Source organism: Ixodes scapularis, unplaced genomic scaffold (assembly GCF_016920785.2).
Source record: "Ixodes scapularis isolate PalLabHiFi unplaced genomic scaffold, ASM1692078v2 PGA_scaffold12__126_contigs__length_90152505, whole genome shotgun sequence".
Classification (NCBI taxonomy): Eukaryota; Metazoa; Arthropoda; class Arachnida; order Ixodida; family Ixodidae; genus Ixodes; species Ixodes scapularis.
In genome coordinates this window covers 487,904-514,731 of record NW_024609838.1, presented here as the reverse complement: position 1 = coordinate 514,731, position 26,828 = coordinate 487,904, and the positions used below count along the sequence as shown (strand labels likewise).

Genomic DNA, 26,828 nt, shown 5'->3' with positions numbered 1-26,828 from the left:
TCGCGCGCCACAAGGTTGGCATTACACGCCACTTAGTGGCTGCTATACGTCACGGAGTGACGTATAACAGCCACTTTGCGCGCGTCGAAAAAGCGGGAATTTCAAATGTGGAGAAGTTGTGACTGCGGCTAAATTACGTCCTGCCTGTAAATATTGCTAGAAAAATTTTGTTTTTTTGCGGAAGATCTGTTTTGTGACATGCTTGTCCGATATAGGCTGTTTAAAAAAACTTTTTTTTCTGTGCAGTTACCCTTTAAAGACTCATTGGGGTCTTCACTCAGAAAAGGCTGTAAAATTATTTCATGATCCCTTTAAAAAAGGTACGCTTCAATATTTTGCTCTAGAGCTTTCCAAGCTGCACTCTATATTTGATTTTATGTATACTGGCTCACAAGAATCCACAACAAGCGAGCAGTGTCGAGAAAGTTGGCAAGAAATGGCCGAACGGAATGCATTAAAAAGTCAGAAGCAAGGCGTGATGAAGAAGAAAATCTGCAGAGTATTTATTTGCCGAGAGGGAATGTGTCATTTATGGCGGCAGCGGCGAAGCCTTGGGATGGAGGCAGTCACCGCCGACCACCAATAGCTGCAGGGTTGCAGATGTAACTTGGTAGGGCGACTCACGGGCAGTTCCCGTTCTAGTTAGTAGTCTGCGCTGCACTAGTGAATGCAAGACAAAGCTGATAGCTGCCTACTTTGTAACGCAAAGCAAAACACGGCAGTAAAAGTGTGAGGGAGCAAGCAATCTACTCCCATCTACGGACCAAAATGCAAGTTGTCATCTCGTTTGGCAACGAAAGGGGCTCCGCTACTAGTGCATCACTCTCTCTTTTGTACAATATGGAATGCCTTCAAATAGATCTGGCGCAACCGCGGAAAACGCAAATAAGCAGCAGCCATCCTCGCTCAACGCGGTCGCAGCAAAAAAATCGTCGCTCAATCTCACGGAAATGTAAAAACCACTCAAAAATAAAATAAAATGGGGGGACGGTGATAGTGAGCCAACCGGCGCATCGTAGAACAAACGCCCATGGATCAAAAGTTCCGGCAAACCCCAGACGGTCCAAAAACAGAAAGGGTCCCGTCACGGCACCGCACGGCCACGTGAGTCACGGCGCGTCGGAGCACCGGGGCACCACGGTCGCTCGCCCGTTTCCTGCCTTTGCCTCAGATGGTCGTCTCGAACGGGTAGTTGTCCGGACACGACGGCTCCTCTGCCGGAATGTTGCGGTTGGTCCGGTCGTGGCCGTCGTAGCTGTCGTGCCCCTTTGATGATCCGCCGATCTGGTACGCCACGAGCGACGCGTGGTCCAGCTTCCCCGGAACCATTGCAAGACGCGGTCCAGCGCGGTGCCTGCGCTTCCGCGCCTCCTCCCCCTGCGACCCGTCCGAGTACAGGTCAGGGTCCTCCAGGATCCGACGCTTCGCCGCCGTCAGCTTTGTCGCGAAGTCCACCATCCGGTCGCAGAGCTCTTCCGCGGATCGGACCGGTCCGTCCCCTTGGTACAGGCCCTGCTGGAGGAGGTCTTGCATGCGGAGCAGCGTGAGGGCGTGCCGCTGGTGTGCTTCGACTTCGGGGAGAGCGGGCTGTGGTGCGGTGCCCTCCTTGCGGCCACGTCTGGCGACGGCAAACTTTCCGACGACGGGGTCGAAGTTGTCCGAGATGCCGTCCGAGGTGAGGAAAAGGATGTCCCCCCGCTGGGCGACCGTCATCGAGACGGTCAGGTTGTTCAGCTCCGGGTTCTGGCCGTCCACTGGTCCGAGGGCCCCCAGGGCGTCCCGCATGTCCCGCATCGAGTGGATGTCGTGCGATCCTGCGAGAAAAGGGCGACGATCGCCATACGGACGTCACCACAATCGCTTTCTCTGCTGTTCGCTTCTTCGGAAATATAGCTGTACCACGGTGCCTGGAACGCACCTCAAACTGGTGTGTTCGCCACATCCAAAAAAGTGGTTCCTCGAATTCCGCTTGACGACGTCATTGAAGCATAGTGTTTTTGCCAGTTGCAACTCTGGTGGCATCACGGCAACAGCAGTGAATGTGGCAGACGCCTGTTCTCCTGCAGGTCATTTAACAACCGGACAATCCACGAAAGCTTCGGCAGTCGGAAGTTGGAACACCATGATGACGGCAACACTTGCGTTTGCTCATGCTTTTTGCCAGAACTTCTACGCCCAACCACCATAATAGCGACATATGACAGCATGACAAGCCGGCTTTTGCGATGTCATTTGTTGCCACTTTGGGACCGCTTTCGATGTGGAATAGGACACTAAACATATGGGTTGGAGACGCGTTCCAGGCAACCATCGCTCAAAAGGGCACAGAGAGCAAAATGAGTGGGCGGATGGATGGATGGATAGTACTAATGGCTGTACCCTTTGTGTCGGGCAGTAGCTTGCGCCACCTATCCTTGCGCCACCTAGCCTCCCGCTACCTAGCCTTGCGCCACCTAGCCTCGCGCCACCTAGCCGCGCGCCACCTAGCCTCGCGCCACCTAGCCTCGCGCCACCTAGCCTTGCACCACCTAGTTAGCGCGATGCTTTCCCGAACGTGGCTGCCAGACTTCCTTTCACAGCAGATCAACAACGATGGGTAGAACGAGTTAGAGCGCATGAGTGAGAATTGCTTGGATGGATGGATGGATGTTAATGGCTATACCCTTTGCAATGGGTGGTAGCTTGCACCACCTAGCCTAAGTCTAAAAAAACAAATATATGATTCCTCCAGCTCTTCTAAGACCAATTTTCTCCCCCAAAGTTATTACCAGGCAGTGTGGCCTATGACCTTCGGGGGATCGGGCAAAAAAACAAAAACATCATCCCCCGCTTTCCCCCCAATGAGGGAGAGTCACCAATTTTTCTCTGGTCAAACCTTCTCGGCCTTATCCAAGCACCGGACTCACTAAATGACAGGGTTGAGACTTTGGGCCGGAGCCACGCGGGAGGGAGTCTCAATTTTCCTCCATTTATCTCTTCATTTTGGGTGGGCTTCCTTACGGGATTTTACGGTAATCCTTTTCTCTTCCATTGTTGCCAGTAAATCCGTTACCCTTTCAGGGAGGGCAGGGCGAAGCCCCGTGCACTTTAAAACCAGGTGCTCGAGTGTCTCACTCTCATCATGCCAGGCGGCACATAATGTGTCTGTCTCCTGAAATTGGCACTATACGTCCGCGTCGTTCTTGCCTCGAACAGCGAAGAACTTCTCAGTGAATTGTCAAACACGTTTTCCTATCTTATGTCCTGCTTTTGTGACCTGTATACTGTTAGAGCTAATTTCTCCTGCACTCTTCCCTCCTACATTTTCCTCTATGCCTCTTTCACCCCCCTTTTCCACCGAAGGAGTCTGCTCAGCCCCATCACCAGTGCGTAGGCATTTAAATGTAAGCTTTTGGGTTTGGTTTGTCCAGTTTGTGTTTTGGATCTTTGAGCAACTCGAGCCGGATGGCACGCCGAAGCAAGCGCGGGGACGCGAAACGCCGCGCATCGGTCCGCTCACCGAGGGTGATCTCGCGCACGCCGTGCTGCTGGTTGTAGACGTAGGCCAGGCTGTCGCCGACGTTGCAGACACACACCACGTACTGGTCCGAGTCCCGCAGCTGGCAGGCGACAGCCGCGCACAGGGTCGTCAACATGCCCTGCTCCTGCAGGATGAGGCTGTGCGCGGCCTGGAAGGACCGCAGCAGGCACACAAACACCTCCTGCAGGGGGGAAAACAGGGTAGGCGTAAGGGCCCGTCCGCACGCTCGCAGTCTCTTACGACTGGAGAACACGATGGCATGCTGGCGCCATCTGTGAGGCGAGCCTGGAACTGCATTTCACTAGAGCATAGGTTCTGAAGCGTTTGCGAGATCAAATGCACATACTATTTACGAGAAACAGTCGTTAATCACATTGTCAAAAATTTTTTCAAGACAAAAAAAAGACGGCACTCAAGTGCGTCCTTATGCTACAATCAAGAGATTTTAAGCTTGTTAGTCGCCAGGTCGTAAGCGGTCGTAAGTGTGTGAACTGGCCTTAGGATCCTGAGTTAGCCAACGGGCCAGAAAAAGAAAAAAAGAGAGAGTAAAGCGGAAGCGAGAAGTTTGGTGGCACCAGTGTTGTGTCGAGCGTGCCGCCCTCCCGGTAGAGCGCTCGGTTGAGGTAGTCGACGCAGCCGTGCACGGCGCAGCGCGCGGCGAGGCACGACTTGTCGCCCCAGTTCACTCCGTCTGCCAACGCCATCACGGCGCTGTTCTCCCGCACGCAGATGGCAAACGCGTCTGCGATGGGTTCTCCTGCGGGCGAAGGAAAAATGTCACGACGGCTTACAAAAAATAAAATATAAAAGTTTGGGATGTCTCGGTCACTCGCTGCTGTTACATTATGGGGGAAAAGGGGGGGGGGGGGGGGACGAGTTAAATTATTGTTAACAGCACTTATCCCTCGTCCTGAGCCGACTTTGTACTTTTGTTGGAAAATGAAGGATAATATTATTACTATTGACAGCATTTATCCCTTGGCCTCTATCATTGCATTTTTGTGGAAAAATTAAGATTGATATTATTAGTGTTATTACTTCATACAATAAGTCTTAATTTCGAGGTAAGCACAAAGATTGTATAAATCCAGGCCAAAAAAAAACAAACAACGAAAGCAGAACTTGTTTTGTTTTACACAAGGAGGTTGTCTTGAAACCATCTGTTTTCTCTTAATTTTCATAAATTACAACCATTGACATAAAATCGGACTGAAGATTTACATTCAGGCGATGGCAAAAATAAAACTATTTCATCCCATCGGCCGCACGAACATAAAAACTCTGCAACAGGTAACAAGAAGCATGTCAAACACAAAAGCAAGACTAAGTACACAGATAAAGTAATCAGGACGACGGCAGAACCCTTATTCCTTCCCGTTACTTTTAACTAAGGGTGTGCGAATACCGAAAGTTGTTATCGAATCACATACCGAATCGAATTAAGGAAAAAAAAGCCGAATACTGAATATCAAATAGTGATTTTATTCGTAGGAATTTTTCAAAATGCGCTGTGATTGAGAATATTATATGTGCAGAATATGCATCTCATTGATAGAGTTCGTTTTTGTCGATAGTTTTGTTGTTTACTTTCGCAGCTAAGGCTCACCATAATGAAGTTTATTCCTCCTCCCCTTTTTGTGTGTTTGAGGTCGGGAGCTTCTTGGTTAGGATAATTTGGGAGAATGCAAGGACATATTAATATAACTGTTTAGGTTACAATCGGTTGGTGTTACAAGAAGTGTCTTTTCTGGCTGCGATCCCGCCCAGACTGTTGCTTCCAGGCGTCCCGTGGCTCGCTGCCCGGCTCTTCCCTCCCGGTGTATGTGGTTGCATCCGCTATTGTTGAGGCTCAATAAGTCGTGTTTGCTATACACCGCAAACACCGAGCTATGTGCACTGCATAGATCTATTCAAAGCGGTCCAGACGTACATAATTTGAACTTGTGCACAAGAAAAAAACAGGACATTGTCAGAAGTTCTAAACAAAAAAATTGGAAGGCGGCCACACTGCGGCTGTGACCTCGGGCGAACACGTCCATGTGGGGAGGTACATTTCAAAGTGCTGTACTTTTGACGAAAACAAAATGATGCAACATGTTTCTAACGGAAGTTGTTGAGGGTGTAAAGGAGAGGGATTCCTCCAAATCTTAAAAAGATTGAAGATATTTTTCTTTTTTTTTTTAATTGCAAGTTGAAGTTGCAATACTTTTCAATTTCGGATATGTGTGAAGCCCTGTAAATAATTTGAATTATAAACTAGAGCAGCAATCTATTTTTGAATAAGAGACACGTTTATAAAGTACATATGAAAAAAGTTTCAGTTTAAAGGGATGCTGAACCGATATTTGAAATCTCATAATTATTGCCCGAGCGGGCTTCACGGGATGGTGCTGTACCTAGAAACGATATTCAATCCGACGGATGGGGCCCGAATTATTGTATTTCTTTGAATTAAGAGCGAATCCTCGGCCGGAAACCGCCGGCGCGAGCGAGTCCTTCTGAGAGCAGGCGTAGCGGAACTGACGTGCGCATTCTCGGCGCCCCCAGCGCCCCTGGTGCCTTCGCGCATTCTCCTCGTTCGTTGGCCTTGATCCTTCGCTCGGCGGCTGTTCTCAAAGCGGCTGGTAGTAGTATCACGCGGGAAGAGCCCACGTGGTACTAACAATAACAAACGCCACCTGGCTTAGCGCCTGGCTTGGCTTGGCTCCGTCTGTCTTTAGAGGCGAATGAGAATGCGCGCGTCACGAAGCGAGCTTTCCACGACGCTCACCAGGGGTCGCGTAAAATTGTATTTTTCGTGTTTATTCAATTTTATGCGCCTTCTCGCTCAAAACAACGTCATTTAGAAGTAAAGGACATGCTATGTATGCCATTGCGACCAAGAATTTCCACCCAAAATTTCGGTTCAGCATCCCTTTAATATCCTTAAACACCACATGCGAAGGAAACAAATATTTTTTTGAAAAAGCCGGGTTGGGAAAAGAAAGTCATAAAACGAATTTACAACGAAAAGAAAAATTTTTAGAGCTATATTTACGCCGCTATACGAATTTGTAATTGGCGCCCGCGAGCACCACAGAAAAGTGGCTGCCATTTATTATGTGACTGGCCGCTATTTGTCACGTGGTGCTTGCGCTCTTTCGGAAGCTTCCTATGGCCTCTAAAAGTCATTCATTCATCTTCGTTTTAAGTGCAACAAAAAAACAAAGATTAATAAGTAACTTTTAAAGCCTAAAGGAAGCTCCTGGAAAAGTGCAAGCAGACGTGATAGACCTGCGCGCCGGACAGATGACAACGGCGGCTCCCTGGAGCAGACGAACTTGCGCGGCGGTGGCGTGGAGAAACGCGTTAAAGCAGCGGCCCACCACGCTCAGTGTGCGGAGGCGGTGTGACTTTGAGGCAGCGGCGGCACAGCACATTGGCACACAGGTCTACCACATGACCCTCGGAGGCTCCCGCGGGCACCAACTACAAATTCGTTTTGCGCTGTAAAAATAGCTCTTAATTTTTTTTTCCATCTTTGCAAATTTGTTTTATAGCATTCTTTTTCCATCTAGGCCATTTAAAAATTTTTGTTTTTCCTTTGCATGCATCTTTTAACATATATTGAGTCACAAAAATTGGGTCAAAACGTTAAAGCAGCCATATTTGTGAATTTTGTACGCGCAATATATATATTTTTAGAATACTGCAAACATTCAAGAATGTAGTAACTACAATTCACAGATTCCTGAAAAATATTCAGTTTCTTGGCATTTCTGGTTCGCCTATTACATGCAGTCAAACCTGACAGAACCGACAAAGCTCGAAAACAGCGTTGCCGTCTTTGGAGCAGTCGTGTTCTTTTTCCTTTCGAGATATTTGTTTCTTTGAGAAAACATTTGTGATTTCATTCCCTGCACATATTGGGGAGCAACATATACAAATGCAAAGAAAAACAAAAATGCGAACCGGCTCGCGCGTGTTCTATCTTATCTGAACATGCCCTCAATTTGAATTTGTATATTCTAGTATTCGCACACCCTTACTTTTAACCTCATGGCCTCGTGACCGGTACTTTAATTTCTGAACTGATCTACGACAAGACCCACACCATCCTGAAAGAAAAAAAGAAAAAAAAAGCCATAGGTAGGACAATAGCACCGATAAATTTCGTACTGCATCTTTTTCTAATTTCAGAAAAACCTAAACCCCAGTAACAAAGCCCCTGTTAATTTCCGAAATGGCTACCTAAAGGGACAAAGAAGTACAGATATATATTACTTTGTTCAGCCAAAAATGAATTCAAGGAACTTGGCCCTTCTTTTAAGCTAAGAGATACAATGAAGGTGTAAGAATGAATGAATGAATGAATGAGGATGATGACGACCAGCGCTCCTACCTGCATTCTCTTTGGTCACGGGATGGCACTCATAGAGCGTGGTCGCGATGCCGTGTGCAAACTCGGTTGGCTGGTTCCAGTTGCAGATGCCTGCTATTTCCTCTGGCGCAGTCTCCGCTTCCTCTGAACTACCTGCTGCACAGGTGAGACATGACAGAAAAATAAAAGGAGTCACAAACTTGAAAAGCTGACATAAACTGTGCAGATGCCGATTCAAGACAGCCTGGCCGTCTTATGTGCTTGCAAGGAGGATTTGTCAGTTTGAAACTACCCGAGATGTGTTCTTCAAAATGTTTTCCTGAGAGGCTGAAAGCCTCCCTGGTAAGCTAAGATAGTAGTATTAATACAGTTAAACCTCTCTAAAGTCCACTCTATTTACAAACAAAAAGAGGACCACACCACTATTTTTTTTATTAGTATAAGAACCTGAATTGCCTGTACCAGTATTACTAGTTGGTCCCAATGATTCTACAGTATGATCCCTGTATGGAAGTAGTATTTATCATGCAGAGTGATTCACTAAACACTAGCCAAAATTTCTCTGCAAAAACTATGCAATCGCACGAAAAAAAGAAAAAGTTATTGATGTTTTCGTTAGTAGCGAGGAACCTGTCTACAATGTGTATTTATTTAGGATAGTTAGGTATTGATAAGATGTTGACGAAGTAAATGTATTTTACTTGATAGAATAATTTCACTATTACAAACATTGTTAGCGAAAAAAAAAAAGAAGAGAGAAATTGTGCCCTACACTCAATTTCCTAAATTTAATTTCTATCACTTCCATTCCTAGCCTGTCCCTCCGAGGACAAGTACCGCACTGTTTTTCCAAGGAAAGGCAGAGAAATATAGAGATGAGCACCTATTTCCATGCCGGATGCAAATTTTAGTCTCAGCAACACCGTAGAATGCTCTGTGAAGTATATTTATTTAGACAAAAAAGATTTTTATGGGCAGAAAGTTAATTGATGCTTGGCACATTTCTCGTATTGTACTTTTCGAGACGCGGTACAATGCAGCGGCACCTTGGCCTCGCACCCCGAGGGCAGTCTTTTGAGTGGCCTTGCTCAGCCTTTGTTTATTTAGAACTGTAACTTCCTTGTTTTCACAGTTGCCGAATACTGAGTTCGTTAGCAATTGCTCCATCTCAGTGACCACCATACAGCGCGAGGTTGAACAACATAGATTCGCCACTCTGTAACAACAAAGGAGCATACCGAAACAGAAGTCAGATAAACAAACAAACAAAACATTATGTGCTATCAAAACGTGCTACCACAAGATAAAACATTGTTTTCACTGCTTGCTCATAGATGCCATTACACTTAGAAAAAAAAAACAAAAAAAAACAGTTTAGATGGGAGTGGCGGAGAACAAGCCAAAACTGAAACCAGACGAGAACGCGTCCGGGTACGCTCAAGAGTGGCACTCAAAGAGTTAACGGCTAGTACTGGCAATTCCGACTGACCTGTTTCGGCCAGTCTGGGACCTTCCGTTTCCTGCGGAAGACTTTCGGGGACCTTTGCCTTGGGCAGGATGCCCGCCCGCTCCGCATACCTGAAGAGAAGGCGGTCAGCATTACACGTCGAACACGTCCTCCCCGATCCCGAACAACCGTCAAACAAGGAATCACTATAGTTCCGACGAATTGGTAACTTACAGGGATAAATGGTCAAGCTTGCAGAGAGAAAAATGTTGTGTCCTTTCTTTGTCCTACATGTCGCTCTCCTCTTAACCCACCATAGTGCCTCCCAAAAGGCCTTTTCGATAGTTTTTGGCACTCCCTCCATTGGCACGGCAGACACGAATGAAAGCTCAGAGGACAAAAGTGATTTTTGGGAGACCCTCCCGTAGCTACTTTTGCTCGCTTTGTGAATGATGTTTGGCGCTGCAGGTCTGAACAGAGAAGCTAGAAGGGGCTGATTTAATGGGGTTTTCTTGGTGCAAAGGCAGCTTGGGCGATCGGGTACCACATACAGCCAGAAGTGGTGACGAGGCATTTTTTAAATCTGAAATAGACTAAGATGTTCTCGCTGCATCGGACTCGTTACGAGCTCCGAGTCGAGAGCCATCTACACAGATCATGCGTTGCATGTGCATCTCCCCTTACGCAGAGAGGTATGAGATATTTCTTAGCTGCTCTGGGTATTTTTTGTCTACTTTTGAACTGCTTACTCAATTGGTGTGAAATTTGCAGGTGGTGTTTGTAGCCATACAGCAGGAGGGCATGCAAACTTTCAGCCCTGTGAACCAATTTTATGAGGTACTATACCCCAGAACGTAGCTTTGTATTGAATCTGCTCAATGAATCTATCGTTGAGAAATGGTGTTGATCACCACATATGTTTCTGGTGGAATGCATACTGGAATACTTGTTGCCGGTTACTATCGAAAGAAATTTCAGAAAATATGCATTTTCCATATAAAAAAGATTTATGAAAGTTTCTTTGTTTTTTCTTTACATTTGCCAAGTTCTGCAAATTACAATTTTTCATAATAAAAGAATATGAAAATGCAAAATCTAAATTCATAGTAACCGGCTCGATAAAATTTCAGCATATAATCTGCAAATATTAAGTCTTTCGGTAGTTTCATACTGAAACGATAGTTTTATTAAGGTGGGATTTGCTGCCAAAAGTGAAGTGAGATAAATGCACTTGAAGTATCAAGACAATGTTTTAAACATTTCTTTTTGCATCTTAAATGTCAGAAATTGTTCCCAGCAGTGTAGGTGATGTCTTCCTCAAACTTCTTCTGATATACTGACATTGCTTTCAGTCATTTTCACTTGTGGATGACGAATGCTACGCAATGCAGCACACCTCACCATTATATAAAGAATCATTATTTTTGACATTGTTTGTCAGTGCACATTGACAAGACTTATCCATACATACATGCCAAAACTCTGCAGTTCTGAATATAATTTTTTTGGAAAAAAAAGTGCCATTCAAGGTAGTGTCCCCCCTTAAGCGTCCAAGGTTTCTGAAAAATTTATGGTAGCTCTTGGAGACGGCTTGTGACAAAAGCCACCAAACTTTAGCCGAACAATGGACAGTTTATAATTGATATAAAACGGCCGGAAACAGACAAAGAATGTTATGTCATTCTGTGTAGTAAGATGTCCACGCAAAATGCATGCTCTGTGAGGAGAGACCTTGGTGGAGAACTGAAATGCACAGTTTGTGAGGACAAGTTCTCAAATAGTGAGGTGCGATACATGTGAATGGACATTTTTATCCAAATCCTCCCCCCCCCCTCTCATTCCAGGACTCCTCTCCATTATATGACGAATGCCTTGTCTTCTTGCAGACGAATGCCTTGTCTTTTTGCAAACATTAGGCGTCCGTCTGCTAATGTTAGTAGACGGATGCCTTGTATGTCTGCTAAAATTATGCGTCCATCTGTGTCTGTCTGCAAACGTTGGCAGAGAGATGCCTTGTCCGCCTGCTAACATTAGGCAATCTGGGAGGCACTCACTTGATCGAATGACGTTTTAGCGAACGCCCACGTTTCATCGAATGACACTTTAGCGAATAGTCGGACGCCGCGAAGCGGCGTTTTCGGGTGGGCCAAGTGAGTTCATATTTTTGTAATGAGTTGCAGCAGACTGTCGCCGCGAAGCGGCGTAAAGCGCAGCGCGACGGATGGGTTAACGCGCGCCCCCGTTATTCGCTAAAACGACCATTCGCTCAAATGTCGCCGTTCGCTAAAATGTCATTCGCTCTTGTGATATGGACCCAGGCAATCTCACCTGCATCCACCAGCTAACGTTAGCAGTTGGACGCTTTGTCTAAGGTCATCTGCCGCCACGTGTGACTCACCTGGCGGCGAGGTTCTCGTTGCTGCCACAGAGCGAGTCGTCGTCTATGAAGTCCACTTGGTCGGCAAAGGTGAGCGGCCGGCCTGGGCTCTGGTTCACCTGCGTGAGGCCTCCTGAGGGGCCCGTGTACGCGGACACCACGCGCCTCGACAGCGGCGCCACCTCCCGCACGGGCAGGTCGTAGCATGACTTGGCGTGCACAATCTCCGGCTGCTGGGGCAGTCCCTCTCTGCAAGGCACACCATGACACGAAGTTTTCGACGTTGTGCAATGTTGTTAGCGTGACATGGCACAAACTAGGTGACCACATCACATGATCTCGGGTCACAAGACGTCTCAATGGGACATTCTGAAGAATGTCATGTGTCACAGTGACATCATGTGATACAGAACAACATGATGTGGCATTACATGACCCATATGGCATCTATCACATGACCATTGTAAATATTTCATGTATGATGAGCTCAAAAAAGATTGCAAACAAACACCTAGCACAGTTAAAAACATGCTGTTTTGAAACATGCATGTTTCAAAACACGAGAAGTTTTGAAACAACATAAAGCTCGACAGCGCAAGTCAATTGAACTTGCTAACTTGATAACAGCAATTCTCAGCTGTGTATCTCTATATTTCAATGGGGGAGTGGGGAATGACCTTCAGCCTCATGTCATGGAATAAATGACAGGTTGCTTTTGAAACTGTTTGCCACCCCCATACCATAGAAATCTTAGTAAGCAAATACCTTAATTAGCAAATGTTATTACATCTGTTATGTAGACTACTGTAAACGATTTATTTTTTGCAGGCTCAATATTTTGCGATTTAGGTCAAAGCTGAACTTTTGGAATTATATGCGGGTTCTAATTTTCGCAACGGGGTGGGATCTCACTATAGACTCTAATGTGTTTATATTTTACCAGCATTGCTTGTGGGACCTATCTCTCGCAAATTGTAGGTGATTCACAAAAATTAAGTTGTTTACAGTATTTGTTGTTTTTTCATCTGTTATGCTATGGCATTATGCATTTGTTTATGCTAGTATGCTAGGTTATGCATGCATGCTGTCATATTTTCCACTCCTGTATGGGTCTTTGATGTATCTACGATACAAAATAAATAAACACCAAAACCAATTAATTTTTATCCCTAAAGGTACAACCGACAACGCCCACTGACTGAACAAAAGCAGTAGGTGACCCGAGCGACATTCCGCAGTGCCACCGGTTTATCAAAATGTTCCTTTGCACATAGTGAAGCGTAAGAAAGGCCGCCGGCAAGGTGTACAAATGTCACATCTACAAGCGGTGTAGAATTACACCCTGAAAACAATTGGTGCCAAAGTACAACCTAGTAATTAGTGGTTTAAGTCTACACTCCAAGAACAAGTGGTGTGCAACAACACCCTAAGAACAAGCAGCATGGAACTACTCCATAAGGACGAGTGGTGTGGAAATACATCCCCAGAAGAAACAAGCCAGACTGCATCCTAAGGATGGATGGATGCTAACTAACTGTATAGAGAGAGTTTGATCAATGGGAGGAGCGGGCAGAGCCAGGGCACCGAGGGCCGGAAATCTGCCGTCCCTCAGCGTCTGGCATACGGATTATGTTGATCATTCCGCTAGTCGCGCTCTTCCACCATGATTTTGGATGACCGTGATTGAACCATCAGGTGCACCATATTTTCAGTCACTGAGAGCTACTCTGATGCACTTGTTAAATTTGTTTCTTGCAGCCACCACCAGGGTATTCCAGCTTCTGGTTGGCAACTATCAAACTTGCGAAGACGCCCTGGAATACGCCCAGCCCAATTTCGGCTAATTGCGCCTCCTCACTTGCCTCTTATACTTCCGAATGAATGGCCAAACTCTATATATGGCTATGTAACTAATGGCTGTACTCCTTATAACATGCAGTAGCTTGTGCCACCTACCCTAAAACCAGAATTCCCCTCACCCGTTCCAAATTCCCTTCCCCAGTTTTTTTTGTGTCTATAACCGGGCAATGTGGGCTAGTGCCAGAATAGCCTTTGAAAACTTGGGGAATAAAACAACAACATTATTCCCTGCTAGAGAGTTGGCAATTTTCCTCTGGCCAAACCTCGCGAGCACCAGCCCAACACCGTGCCCATTGGGAGACAGGGTTGAGATCTTGGGCCGAAGCCACGTGGGAGAGAGACCAATTTTTCTCCGTCCCACCTGTCCCCAGCTGTGCTAGTTATTCATACGCCCTCCGACTCTCCCCAGATAATTTCCACCAGTCTTCAAATCTCCTCTTTGTTATTGCTATGCCCTTTCACCCATTCCTCCACTCTCATCTCGAACCCGGTCAAATCCATTGCCCAGTCTGGGGCAATAGGAGTAAGCCCCACGCACTTCAATACCGCGTCTTCTGTTGTCTTGTCTTCCTCTTGGCATATGGTACGCTGCCTATCCATTTTTTTGTACTTTACCCCAAAGCCCCCAAAATTTATTTTTTATTTTTTGCCAAGCAATTTATTATGGTTGTCAGAAGACTACCCAATCAATATTTTGCTACAGTGTCACGTATATTTTTAATAAAAGTCAGAACACGTAACTGCTCAAAACCGAAACTGGACTGGGGAGGAAGAAGAAATATAGGGAGGAGAAAGATACTGGAGTGTCATGTGGCTGTGCAACTTCTTTTTTTCTTTTCTTTTTTCAATCAACATACTTGCAGTTTTTTAGAAGCCACAACAAATAGCTGTCATATTTTTTGTCCATGTCTAGTATCGAGTTTGTGCCTTCGATGACCCACGACTTTGATTATATCTTTGGTGGCTGTGACAAAACCATAGAAAACGGCATGTGACCATGGAGGAGAGAGTGCAGTGCCACTCAAACCGGCAAGTTCTCGATCGGCGATTTTTGGACAGAAAGAAAACGAATTTCGAGCTGTAAATTGTGTTCTGGGTAGCTGGGCTCTCATATGCCATGTACAAATAAAAACCTTGGCAAGTATCCCTTTAAAGGGATGCTGAACCGAAAACTTTAGCTCATAAAACAAGGCTGGAGCGATAGGCGGGATGCTGCAAAACCCCAAAACATCACTCATACGGCGATATCTCTAACGGATGATCGTATTCTTGGAAAAGAAGTGCGCGATTGAGCATGGCCGACAAGGCCGAAGAGACATGCGACGTCGTATCCTCCTTCCCTCTCTTAGTTTCGTCCCCTCCAGCAGGTGAACCGAAGCGAGGAGGACAGAAGCAAGGTCGCTTCCCGTCATTCCCAACTGTTCCAGGAGAATCGCGACTTCACGTTCCTCGCTTAATTTCGCCCTTCTTTTCCAAAGCTATGGCCATCTGTTTGAGATATCGATGCATGAGTGATGTTTTGGAGTTTATAGTGTCCTGTTCAACGCTTCTGCGGCCTTATTTGCAAAATCCAAATTTCGAATCAGCATCCCTTTAGTACTCCCGTTCTAGCCTCAAACAACAATGAATTCCCTCGTGAATTTTACCTATGTTCTTTCCTCATTTTTCATTTTTGTCCCCATACATGCCGTAATATCCCGCGAGATAGCCCACCTAAAATCGAGAACAAATCGAGTGAAAATAAGAATTGGGCTAACTTTCAATGTACAATCAGGAAAAATTTAAAAAAAAAGAAGCTATTTTTATATATAAACACGCTATTTTTAGATCACGCTTTCTTGCCAAACTCGCTATTGTGGTTAGGGACAATGAAGCAAAGACGACTGTGCCTCCAAGTCAGCAATGCTCGCTTATATCCCGCCACAGCTAACTAGCCACATTTACGCCGAGGGCATCATTGATCTGAACACTATGATTACTAAGAGATTTTCAGTGTTTAAAAAAAGATGGCAAATCAAGCAATAGGGTGGGTTACCTTTTAGGGGCGGAGCATCTCTCGGGATATTACGGTAGTTAAAGCCAATTTCCCCCGCATTTCTTCCTCCCACAGTCTCCCCCTGGCCTGCTTCACCTCCTTTTCTACAGAGGTAATCAGCTCTGCACCAGCATTTGATGGTCGTACTTAAATTTAAACTTTCGGGTTTGGTTTGTCCATTTAGTGTTTAGACTCTTTAGATATAAATGTTTATATACCTTTCTCGTTCACTGTGTATCCTCCATTCTGTATAGTCTTTGTTCAAATTTCAATTTACTGATTGCCTCCCTAACCTCGAAAGATGTCCAGCCCATGTCTCCACGCACTCCTTCATTTGGTGTATTACAATACGCCCCCCAGTGCTCGTGTGCCCACGCTCCCCCGTCGGATCTCTAAACTCGACTGGATTTCAGATTTCTGGCATAGCACTGCATTGCCAAAAGACAAACCTGGCACCATGACTCCGTTCCACATTCTCCTAATGGCACCATGACTCCGTTCCACATTCTCCTAACTACTTCACGGACGTTAAAACCGGACAAACCTAGCGGACGTTAAAACGGTCCTTGACAAAAATAAAACCGGAAAACGAAAAACCATGTTTATACACGACACCTAAATTGTACTCTTCAAATTTCTTTTCTATTCTCCCCAGGCATACCAAATAAAGCAGGAGCAATAGCGGACAACCCTGCCTAGGCCCTCCTTTTATTGCTGCTGGTTCCGTTATTTCTGTTTCCCACGTTATAACCCCTATGTTATTTGTCTGTACCTGCCGTAAAAGCCCAACCAAATGTACTACATCTGAATCCTACCCTCTCAGTTGCGCCCATAGTTTTTCCTGACTCACACTGTCATATGCCCCTTTAATGCCTCGAAATGCTATCCATAATGATATTTTACTCATTTGCACCACCTTTATACATTGCACAATGTCAAATAAGTTGTCATCTAACCTCCTCTCTTTGGAACTCCTAGAATATAGCTGTTTTCTGCCCATTCTTCAACTCTTCTTAACCAATTGCATTGCCAGTCTGTAGAGGATTGCAGTTACTGTGATTGTGTGGTGTGATGTCATGCTACCCTTATTTTCCTTGTCCTTATATTAGTAATCTCATCCTGCTCAGTTTTCAGTCATTTAGAGAACCAAGGTTGCCAGAGAGCACCGCAGGAGCCGGGCATGACCTCCCTGGTGCCTGCTCTCGCCATCACGGCGGACTGCTCAAAAAAGAAAGCAACCTCATCTTGTTACGAGGCTTTTAGGAACAGTTGACAGTGTTGGTGGATTTAACAAACTTTTCTATGCTTGGACAGTGCAAAAGCGAGCTGACCTAATTCCTGCAGTTCCTCCCGCAGTACTGCCGCGAAAAAGGAAAGGTCGCCAGTAGGACAAAGTTTCTTGGATCTGTTGGCTGCGAGAGGGTGTGAGGGTATATTTCCAAGACACTGATTAGATCCTACTGATGTTATCAATTTGCATTCCTGGGAACATATATCAGCAGTAGTTTAAAGGTTGGTGTTTTGAATGTGCCATCTCAAGAGTACAAACTGATAAAAATTGTGATTCTATTCCATGCCCTCATTCCAAGCTCTTTTCGTAGACGTTACAATTAAAGCTTCATTGCACCAAGAAACAAAGCAGGCTTTCAAAAAAAGGAACTAGAGATTTTTGAGCGACACGAGACAGTTGAACGGCTTGAAAACCAAAAAATAGTCATCCAAAGAACAATGCTTGGGAGAAGAGCGTGTTGGTTTAAGTCATGGATGAAGCAAGAATAAAACAATTAAAACAGGGACAACACCACCACATCTTTCAACTAGCAACAGACGAGTAAACTTTCAACAGCGAGCAGCCAACTATACCCAGTAGGAGTAGGGGAGACAAGGAAAGATAAGAAACGCGAAGTGCAAGTCAGGGTGGTAGGGTTATCTCGGATATTAAAAATTCAACCTCAGTTTTCCTCAGCAGGAGGGAAGGGTTTCACAGGTTGTTTTTTGCTGTGGTCATGGCGAATGATGCTATGATTTCCCTGCCAAATCTGCTGTCACGCCCCCCCCAGGATTTTTGTGTCATCAAAAATCCTGGAGACTCTGCGAACATCACAATGAAGTTTCTAAGGCCTCTCCAGATTCTTATCATCCCATAGTCAAACATGCCCGTTCGTGTTTGCATTGTCATACCCTCTTTGATGACACAAAAATCCTGGGGGGCCATGACAGCAGGTTCGGCAGGGAAATCATAGCATCATTCGCCATGACCACAGCAAAAAAACAATGTGTCAAACCCTTCCCTCCTGCTGACGAAAACTGAGGTTAAATTTTTAAAATCCGAGATAACCCTACCACCCTGACTTGCACTTCGCGTGTCTTATCTTTCCTTCTCTCCCCTACTCCTACTGGGTATAGTCGGCTGCTCGGTGTTGAAAGTTTACTATAGTCAGTTACAGGTTAAGAAGGTAGCGGCAAACGCCCCTCAAAGGGGATCATATATCCCTCCGCCATTTCCATATCCAATAGCGTCCCATCGTTTCCGTGACATCGCGGCCAACGCGCGAGGAGGGTCTTGCCTTTGTGTACAGTATTACTTCATCTTTCGACTTTGACTTAGCATTGTGGAAGCCACGAGGGGAGATTAGAGTTTTCCCTTTCCGATGAAAACAAATACGACTCTTGGGGATTAGGTTCCCCCTCCAATGGATACAAAGGCTGCTTTCAGGGGCTCGGTTCCCCCTCCGATGAATACAAAGGTCGCTTTCTTAAAAAAAAAAGGGGGGGGGGGGGGGTTGGAGACAAGTTGGAACCCATTCAAGTGGAATAAGGAGCGTTTCCAGTGAACTCTTCTTTCCACTGCGGAGAGATTTGAAACGGGCACATCACGCTTGTGGGAGGAGCTTCTCCTACCTTCTTGAGTTGTAACCGACTATAGTCTGTTGCTAGTTGAAAGATGTGGTTGTGTTGTCCCTGTTTTAATTGTTTTATTCTTTCCTCATCCATGTCAAAGAACAATGGTGCTTTAAAAGATGCTCTACAGTGTGGTAAGGGCAAGGAGAACTAGTCTTCACTGATGCGGTGCTTAATCGCTAAATCCAAAAATCATCTTTTTCAACATTTTTTTGGAGGAGTCTGGACTGCACCAACAAAGCAAAGATGCTGATTAGTCCCACCTTCTCAGCATGACAGCACTATTAGCTGCTACAGTGAATTAGCCAATGCTGAAGCTTAAGGTCATCGATACTCCTTCCAATGAGGTGGGGTTATTTTAATTTGAACGGTGTCCAAGGCATCAAAAACATTGCAGAGCTTCCGGTAGTCTTATGTGGGTGCAAATTCCCCAAAACAACCACTTGGGCCCAACTAGCCTGCACCGTAAATCCTTCTTCGGTGGAGTGGTTTTCTGAAATGAGGAAACCATGCACAACCAAATTACTTAGCGGTGCTCTTTCCTTAATTCTTTCCGGTAAGTTATCTTTCATATATCTCCTTGTTCACTGCAACACCTGCCGTCACGACGAGCGGCGCGAATGAATGAAATGTCATTTCGCTTCCTCATAAAACACGTGCACAAGCAAACCTTCCATGGGGTCTTTTAATGCCTTTTGAACAGCGTACCGCCGTACATTTCACAACTAAAAAACAATCCTGCGCTAAGCGTTTCTGTCGCCCTCCTCACTTTTTCTTTTCTCCTTACAAAGGAAAAAAAGAAAAGTGCATTCAAGGCACGTTGTTAAAGCGCCGGCTCCAACAGCACGGTCGCGACGGGGAGGAGCAAAGTCATAAAACCTCTCCGACCAATCCGACTTCTACGAAACGCCAAACTGGCTCTCAATACCCGCGTCACGTCGCCTTTCCATTCCCGTGTCGGGCCATTCAAGATTCCGTTACCACACCTCGCACGTAACGTCGGCTCCGTTACATCCACACGGAGACACGGGGTCCATACCCCCTCCCCTACAGAGGGCTACGACCTCGGTTCCGAGGCCTACACGGCGACGTATGACGCATCGAGCGACAGCGCGTCATCTCAAGTGGCAAAGATTACGTCGGAATGAAAACCCCGAAGTCGACGCAGAGAGACGCACAAAAGAAAGTTACCACAATGCTGGAGGCGATCAGCTGGATCTCGGTGTAACAAACATATATATAATAAAAAAAAAAAAAAAACAATCTGTTTCGTCGACACTTGCCGCCAGCACTGAGGTAAACATAAACAATCGCAGTCGCGGCCGAGAACTCACCCATTGAGATAACGTTGGATGAATGTGGCGCTCGTAGGCGACGGGCAGTCGGGCTTGGCCGTTTCGCTGGCTCGCTCCGTGCCCGACGACAACTGACGCAGGAAATCGGCGAGTTTGTCCCGCAAGGTGGGCATGGCGTTCAGGCGATTCGGGGGTCCAGCGACGACGAGCTACCAGCGAACTCGCGTTGTCGTTGCCTTCATTCAGCGCAACGCGCTACGGTACTTGCCGCATCGTGAAGTAGCTGCCCCCGCCTCGACACGACGAGACCGACAAATCTCCGTCACAAAAGCTCACGAAACGCACGAATACCAACCGACGTAGCGTGGAAGGAGCGAGACAAGACGCAACACACAAGAAAAAGATTAGCCCCTCTCTCCCGCACAAGTGGCCATTTTTGTTGTATTTTTTTACGAGGATAGACAAATCATTTTCTTGCGATTGCCGCAAGGATTGTACATGGAATTGTGAGATAGCAAGCGCCCTCTAAATTCTATGGCTTTATACAAAATATTTTAAAATTACTTTACTTTTGTAACTTTTTAAAGATAAAATTATGTTTTTTTTTTGCTTTTATGCCACAATTTATTTTATATGAACAGTATTTGATATTTAGCAACATTTGATCATTTGGTTTTGAGTTGACGGCTGGTTGGGCTGGTCACCGATGTTTTGAAAGATGGCTGCGCCCACGATTGGAGCGCGTCGGTCTGATAGCTGTGTTGATTTCTGAATCGCTAACGTGATTTGGGCGTTTGGGTGTAAACCGCAATCATGACAGAAGTGACACTGTCCAACTTCGACGACCTCCTACCCGAAATCGAAGCCGCAATCGCTGGCGCCGCATTCGTGGCCGTAGACACCGAGTTCACGGGCCTGGTCCGCGAACCGGCCGCCGCGCCGAGCCTGTTCGACAGCGCCGACGCCCGCTACCAAAAACTCCGCCAGACCGTGTCCAGCTACATCGTCTGCCAACTCGGACTGTGCACCTTCACGTCCGTGCCTTCGGAGAACCTTTACAAAGCGTCCGCGTACACCATCTACCTGTGTCCGCGCTCGTTCGGCAGCACGGACCCTCAGTTCAGCGTGCAGGCGTCTTCCATTGAGTTCCTCTGCAGAAACGGCTTCGACTTCAACAAGTGCTTCTACGAGGGCCTGCCGTACGCCGACCGCGCGTGCAGGCGCGCCATCGACGGCTACGTCGTCGACGCGGACCTCGACGACGCCGACCTCCAGCCGCTGTACGACCAAGTCCGTCGCTGGTCCGCGGCGGACTGTAAAGATCCGTTAAAGGTCGAGTCCCCGGCGGGTCTCAATCCACACCTCGTCGCCCTAGACCTCAAGACCCGCTTTCCAAACGTGGCTTGCACGCTAAGCCGCGAGGGTCTCGTACTGACGCCGGTGTCGGCTAAGCCGCAGCGTCCGTCGGCGTCCCGGGATGACGTCATCAGGGACTCTCTCCTGGGTTTCAGTCGCTGCTTCGAGACGCTGGTGAGGAGCGGCAAGCCGCTCGTGGGCCACAACATGCTCCTCGACCTCCTCCTGCTCCTCCACCAGTTCAGGGAACCACTGCCACGTTCCTACGCCCGCTTCAAGACCGTCCTGGGAAGCCTCTTCCCCGTCGTCTACGACACCAAGCACATATCGCTTTCGGTGCGCCAGCAGGCCAGCCCCTGGCTGCGCGAACTTCTCACAGCCGCAGACCTGTTTACCCTCCACTCGGCATTGGCCAACGTACCGGTTCCTTTTGCACCCAAGATACAGGGGGCGCCGGCAGTGTTACGCGCCCACGACGCCGGAAGCGACGCGTACGTGGCGGGAGCAGTGTTCATCAAGCTGGCGCACGTGCTGGCGCAGCAAGCTGCGTCCGCTCTTCCGGCCCCGCAGCGTGCGCTGGCGTGGCCGCAACATAGAGCCGCAGTCAAGGCCTTCGCAAACCGCATCAACCTGATCCGCGCGCAGTGTCATCACGTCAGCCTGGAGGGACCGGACCCGCCGGCGGAAGAGAGACCGCCCTGGCTCTGCGTCCGGTCAAGCCGAAGCCAGGCCGAGATCACGGCGGTGCTCGCGCGCTGCGGCATCGTCGACGTGCGGGCATTGTCTCCGACGTGCCTCCTGGTGGCCGTCGGCAACTTCTCGTGCGCGCGCGACATCGTCGCCGCATTTCAGGACGACCCCCTCGTCAGCCTGGTGCGCTACCGGCGCACCACGCACGACGCCGGACTGCGGGCGTTTCTCTGGGCCGCGACGCTGCTGGGCCTGACGCTGAGCGCCGGTTGCGCCGCGACGCTGGGATCGTCCTTGCTGAAGTTGCACTAAACCAATACCACCTAGAGGACAGGGCCGGCGCGTCGTCGTTGCTAGATCCTAAACCCGCCCCAACCGGCACAGATGCTGAAGCTCGTCGGGAGACACTGTAAAGCAACAGACGTGTCCGACTTGGCGTCGCTGCGTTGATCCATCCGTGACGACGCAGACCTCGTCTTGTAGGTGGTGTTGGCCGAACGGTTGGTTCCGTCCGCTCCGACCCGTCTGAACTTGCAGACGACTCCGTCACGTCGCTTGCCAGTGTCGCCTGCCGGGACGGACGAAAACTAAACGGGGCGGCAGTTCCCGTCCGGTTTATTTCCAACTATGTTACACGACTCACAAACTCGAACGAAGGGCGTCTCGACAGTTCATTCGGTCGCCGACGCGTGCCGCAATAAAACGGGTGCTGCGGCTCTTGGCGTATCTGTGATTGGCTTGGCGGGGCTTGCCGGGGCTTGCCGGTGGCACGTCTGGGGGCACGGGTCCGTAAGCCGACGCTAGCTGAGCTCGAAGCCAGCTCCGGATTCGATGGCATAGAGTAGCTTGTCGCGGAGCATCGACTCGTCCGGTATCTCCGGCAGCTTGAGCAGGTTCATGCACGTGGAGGCCGTCGGGAGCCGGCCAGGCTCGGCCCCCGCCGACTGGATGCAGAACTGCGGCTCGAGGTCCTGGGACGTGAAACGGACAGCCGATCAGGAACAGAAGTGGGAAGCATGACTGTTGTCCCATTTGCTGCCAGCATGAAGGCCGAGGCAGAGATTGTGCTTCCTATATGCTCCAAGTCGTCCCAAAGTTGACCAATTTAGGGGTTTTCGACGCCGCTCGGCAAGTTTCTAATTGAAACCACGCTTATTTTCAGGAATTAAAAAGGTAATTATTAAATATGAGCTAAATAGTTTGCTAGTGATTTTTTTTTTTTAGAGCGCAGCTCTTAGGCGCCCGTTTCCGGCTTGAGCGCCGTCGGCGTAACCAAGGTCATGTGACCCCTCCCAAGGTCACGTGACCCCCCGAAGTCGCGTGACCCCCCGCCGAGGTCACGTGACCCCCGATGACGTCATCGTCACTGATGACGTCACCGGCATCCGCATCGTCATCATCACTGATGACATCATCGTTGCTGATGATGTCACCGGCATCCGCATTGTCATCATCATCACTGATGACGTCACCGGCATCCGCATCGTCATCATCACTGATGACGTCACCGACATCCACATCGTCGTCATCACTGATGACGTCATCAGTGACGTCACTGATGTTGTCACCGGCATCCGCATCGTCATCGTGATCATCACTGCTGATGTCATCAATGTCCGCATTGTCATCGTCACTGGTGATGTCATCAGTGACGTCATTGATGACAAAATCGGCATTGTCATCGTCACGTGAACCCCCAAGGTCACGTGACCCCCCCCCCCCCTCCGGTCAGTTGGCCCTCCCCAGTACCCTTCCCTCCTCCTCCTCAAGAGCTGCGCTCTAATTCGGCATTACATTGAGTTGGAAACGGCTTTCACTTTTTTTTTGTTGCAATCCCTGACTTCCACCATGGCTCGCATATTGCTCCCAAAAAGCGTCTCTTTCTTTTTTTTGGTCAACCACCCTATTTTTATAGATATTTTAAAAGTTTGCTGGAACACCTGGTTATATCAGGAGTCGGCAACCCACGGCCGGCGGGCCACAAAAAGCACCCCCCTATTCCTTGCCTCACACAGACTCAAGAACCACACGGCAGTTTTTAACACGGATGGGAATTGTCCAGTACCCCATACTTCGGCAGAGAACGTCCTCACTTTTATTTTGCCTTTTTTTCACCTGCCCCCCCACCCCACCCCTTCGCGACTTTTTGTCCGGCTTCCTTTGTGTCGGCTTCGTGACTTCTCGGCCTGCCGCTGAAAAAGGTTGCCGACCCCTGGTCTATATTACCGTATGCAGAGGTTCTAAATGCTCGGCCTTTCCGGAGTGGAGCAAACAGTGCAATGTGATGCTTCTCTGGGATGCTACTGCTACACGAGCACAAACAAATAGAGACCCATTTTAAAAGCTACGGACTTGTAGTTGTAGCGTCTACCTTGGTCAGTAATTGAGGGGCGTTTTAAAGGGGCCCCAACAATATTGAGGGTTGCAGCATCTCTCGCTTTACACAAGCTTATTAGCACTAGTGGGACCCAGGCATGCTCGCACGCGACGCCACTGACCAAGAAGCTTCTTTGTCGCCACGGAATTTGGAGGATACAAGCGGGCGTTTTCTTTCAGTCTCTCCTTCGCCAGACTTGATGACAAAGTTGCAAGGACTGCGCTGTTGGCATTTTTAACAATGCGGTCCCAACGATTTGGTCACCGAGCTTCGCGATCCCCACGGTGTCGGTATTTAAATGCCGGCTCCAGATCACGTGGCTGCTTCCTCTGGCTGCGTTTTTCTTTCATTCTTTTTTTTTCTTGCGGCATTTACTAAAAGTATAGAAACTGTTGACCACCCCTTTAAAAAAACACAACTTAGGAAAAAAAATTTTTTTTTTCTTCCTTGTTAGGACAGGCATGTCTCCAAAATAATGTTTGTCGCAACAACAAAAAAAATTGTTTTGTTCAGTATTTTTGATACAATACAAATTTTTTCAATTTGCGGGCAAAACCGAAATTGTACCCCTGTGGGGATGATGATGATAGCGTTTGTACCCAGCTATACTCCGTTTTATGGTAACTTGGCGGACTGTTGAGGCTAGGGCCTCGCGCCCCAATAATAGGGCCGGAGCGAGGCACGCGACCCGACGTCACGTGAGCATTTGTGTCACTACACCAAATGGAAGGCGCGAGGCCCAGAGGAACCGGCTGTCGTCTGCTAGCCAAGAGTCGTCTGTTTCGAAACCGACCAACTTCGGATGAAAACTCACTGCAGCAACGTTTCCGAGCACTTCAGGAACAGTTCGTGAGACAACCGTACGGTCAATTGAGCCACAAATCGGAGACTGGTGCTAATGCCAGGGCACAGTGCAACGTTTCGAGCGGAAACGGCCAATTACACGGCTGCGATCACTGGCGATCGTCAACGGCCATGGTGCTACAGCGTAAAAAAAATTGAGCAGATACGGATGTGGTGTCACTCGTTTGGTTTAAATAAAATTGAAACTCGTAAATTTGCGATTATTTATTTTTTTTATTTTTCATATCTTCTCGTTATAAATGGAAGCGCGTCAAGCTCAATTGCCGTTCAAAGAAAAAGGAGCTTAGAACTAGTTTTTCTTGCAGAGGGCTCTGTTGCTGTGGCGGTAACGAGGCCCCGGTGGCCTCGACCATCGAGTGTTATCACGTGCCTTGTTCCGGCATCCTTATTGGTTTGCAAGGGCCGCAGCCTCCACAGTTTGCCAAATTATTGCGAAATAGACTATAGTGTGCACTCAGAGTTTGCTGGATCACAGAGTTGCCTCAGAGTGCACACTAGTTGGGTACAAACGCTATTATCATCATCTCACAGGGGTACAGTTTCAGTTTTGCATGCAAATAAAAATATTTGTATACTAACGTAAAGGTTGGGCAACAAAAAGATTTTGTATTCGACAAACATTTATTTTGAGCCATCCCTGTCCTAACCAGGTAGGAAAAAAAAAAGTTTCTTTCCTATACTCGTTTTCACCTCAAGAACCGTAGTAAAAAAAGTATGGCTTCTTGTGGAGCATTACTAATTTCCTTCTTTATGCTGAGAATTTAGATATATGTAGGTGCATTTTAGATTAGGTATATGTTACCTTATCAAGACGTACACGTTTCAAACACCAAAAACATTGCTTCTGCCTCCGACAACCAAATATTGTAAGAACTACTTCGCGTGGCGTAGGAACATGGAGCAAAACTTCCTTTTTTCTTGAGGTGAAAACGAGAATAGGTCCAGTGTTTAAGGTGTTTTGCGGTGTAGCCCTTCTCGCAGTGGGTGTGCTGCACTGTCAAAAGCAACACGCACCTTGAAGCCCAGCAGCGGAGGCCGTGAGCAGCTGGTTACAAACTTGAGCAGGAGCCGTCGTTGGCGCTCGTCGAAGCCTTCCAGGACTTTCCAGAACGCCCTGACGACCGGATGATCGGCGGTGTAGCCCCCCTCGTAGTGGGTGTGCTGCCGCAGGTCTTCCAAGTCCACGGGACTCTGTGCCCCGGAGATGAGCACCTGAAAAAGGCAGGGGTGCCAATTGGGATTGGCCAAGCCAGAAGTGTTTCCCAAGTATACCTCCCTCGGGCACAAACTAGGAAGAAATTTGTTGCGTAACGTGAGACCCGCTCAGTAACTCGCAAGAACTAGGTTCGTCATCCTGCGTGGAATAAGAAGTGAATATGTGTTCTTGAAGTCCAAGTATAAATTGGAGAGTAACAGATGAAATGGTTTGACTATTATCACCAACTAACCATGAGACAAAAAGTTAATGGGCGACTCGACCGTGGCATTAAAATTTTTGGCTAGACACAAGAGAGATCAAAACACGACCAGATGTACTTTTTTCCTGCGCAGCATTCAAATAAGACAAATAACATTCGGTGCTGATTTACTTGATTTGCATGACATGGTTTCCCCCAAAATTGCGACATCAAACATCTTAATGGTGTTTGATGGTGCTGACGTGGCGTTGGAACAGAGGGGGGCCGAAAGAAAGGGACAATCAACCCTCCTACCCCTGCCCCTAAACATTTCCAGTAAACAATTTGG

The 26,828-nt window shown here is 47.6% G+C and overlaps 3 protein-coding genes across 3 annotated transcripts in view; 1 reads left to right on the top strand and 2 right to left on the bottom strand.

The window, feature by feature from the left end:
- Positions 1–476: 476 nt before the first annotated feature.
- On the bottom strand, positions 477–20,003 carry LOC120846365 (PP2C-like domain-containing protein CG9801). Its single transcript, XM_040218105.2, has 7 exons — positions 19,835–20,003; positions 11,726–11,953; positions 9,370–9,458; positions 7,902–8,036; positions 4,096–4,277; positions 3,500–3,701; positions 477–1,814 (listed from the first exon to the last, which is right to left on the bottom strand). Exons 1-7 carry the CDS (start codon positions 19,966–19,968, stop codon positions 1,168–1,170), a joined length of 1,617 nt encoding a protein of 538 aa, XP_040074039.1. The 5' UTR covers positions 19,969–20,003; the 3' UTR covers positions 477–1,167.
- Positions 20,004–20,608: 605 nt separating this feature from the next.
- On the top strand, positions 20,609–22,554 carry LOC120846361 (poly(A)-specific ribonuclease PNLDC1-like). The gene has a single exon (XM_040218098.3). The coding sequence runs from the start codon at positions 20,609–20,611 to the stop codon at positions 22,151–22,153; it is 1,545 nt and encodes a 514-aa protein (XP_040074032.1). The 3' UTR covers positions 22,154–22,554.
- Positions 22,441–26,828, bottom strand: part of LOC120846360 (ubiquitin-protein ligase E3C) — a 31,943-nt gene continuing 27,555 nt past the window's right edge. Inside the window, exons 18-19 of the mRNA XM_040218097.3 lie at positions 26,097–26,294; positions 22,441–22,812 (exon numbers count right to left, since the gene is read on the bottom strand). Of these exons, the coding sequence (XP_040074031.1) occupies positions 22,642–22,812; positions 26,097–26,294 (369 nt within the window). The 3' untranslated portion in view covers positions 22,441–22,641. The remainder of the gene's footprint in view (positions 22,813–26,096; positions 26,295–26,828) is intronic.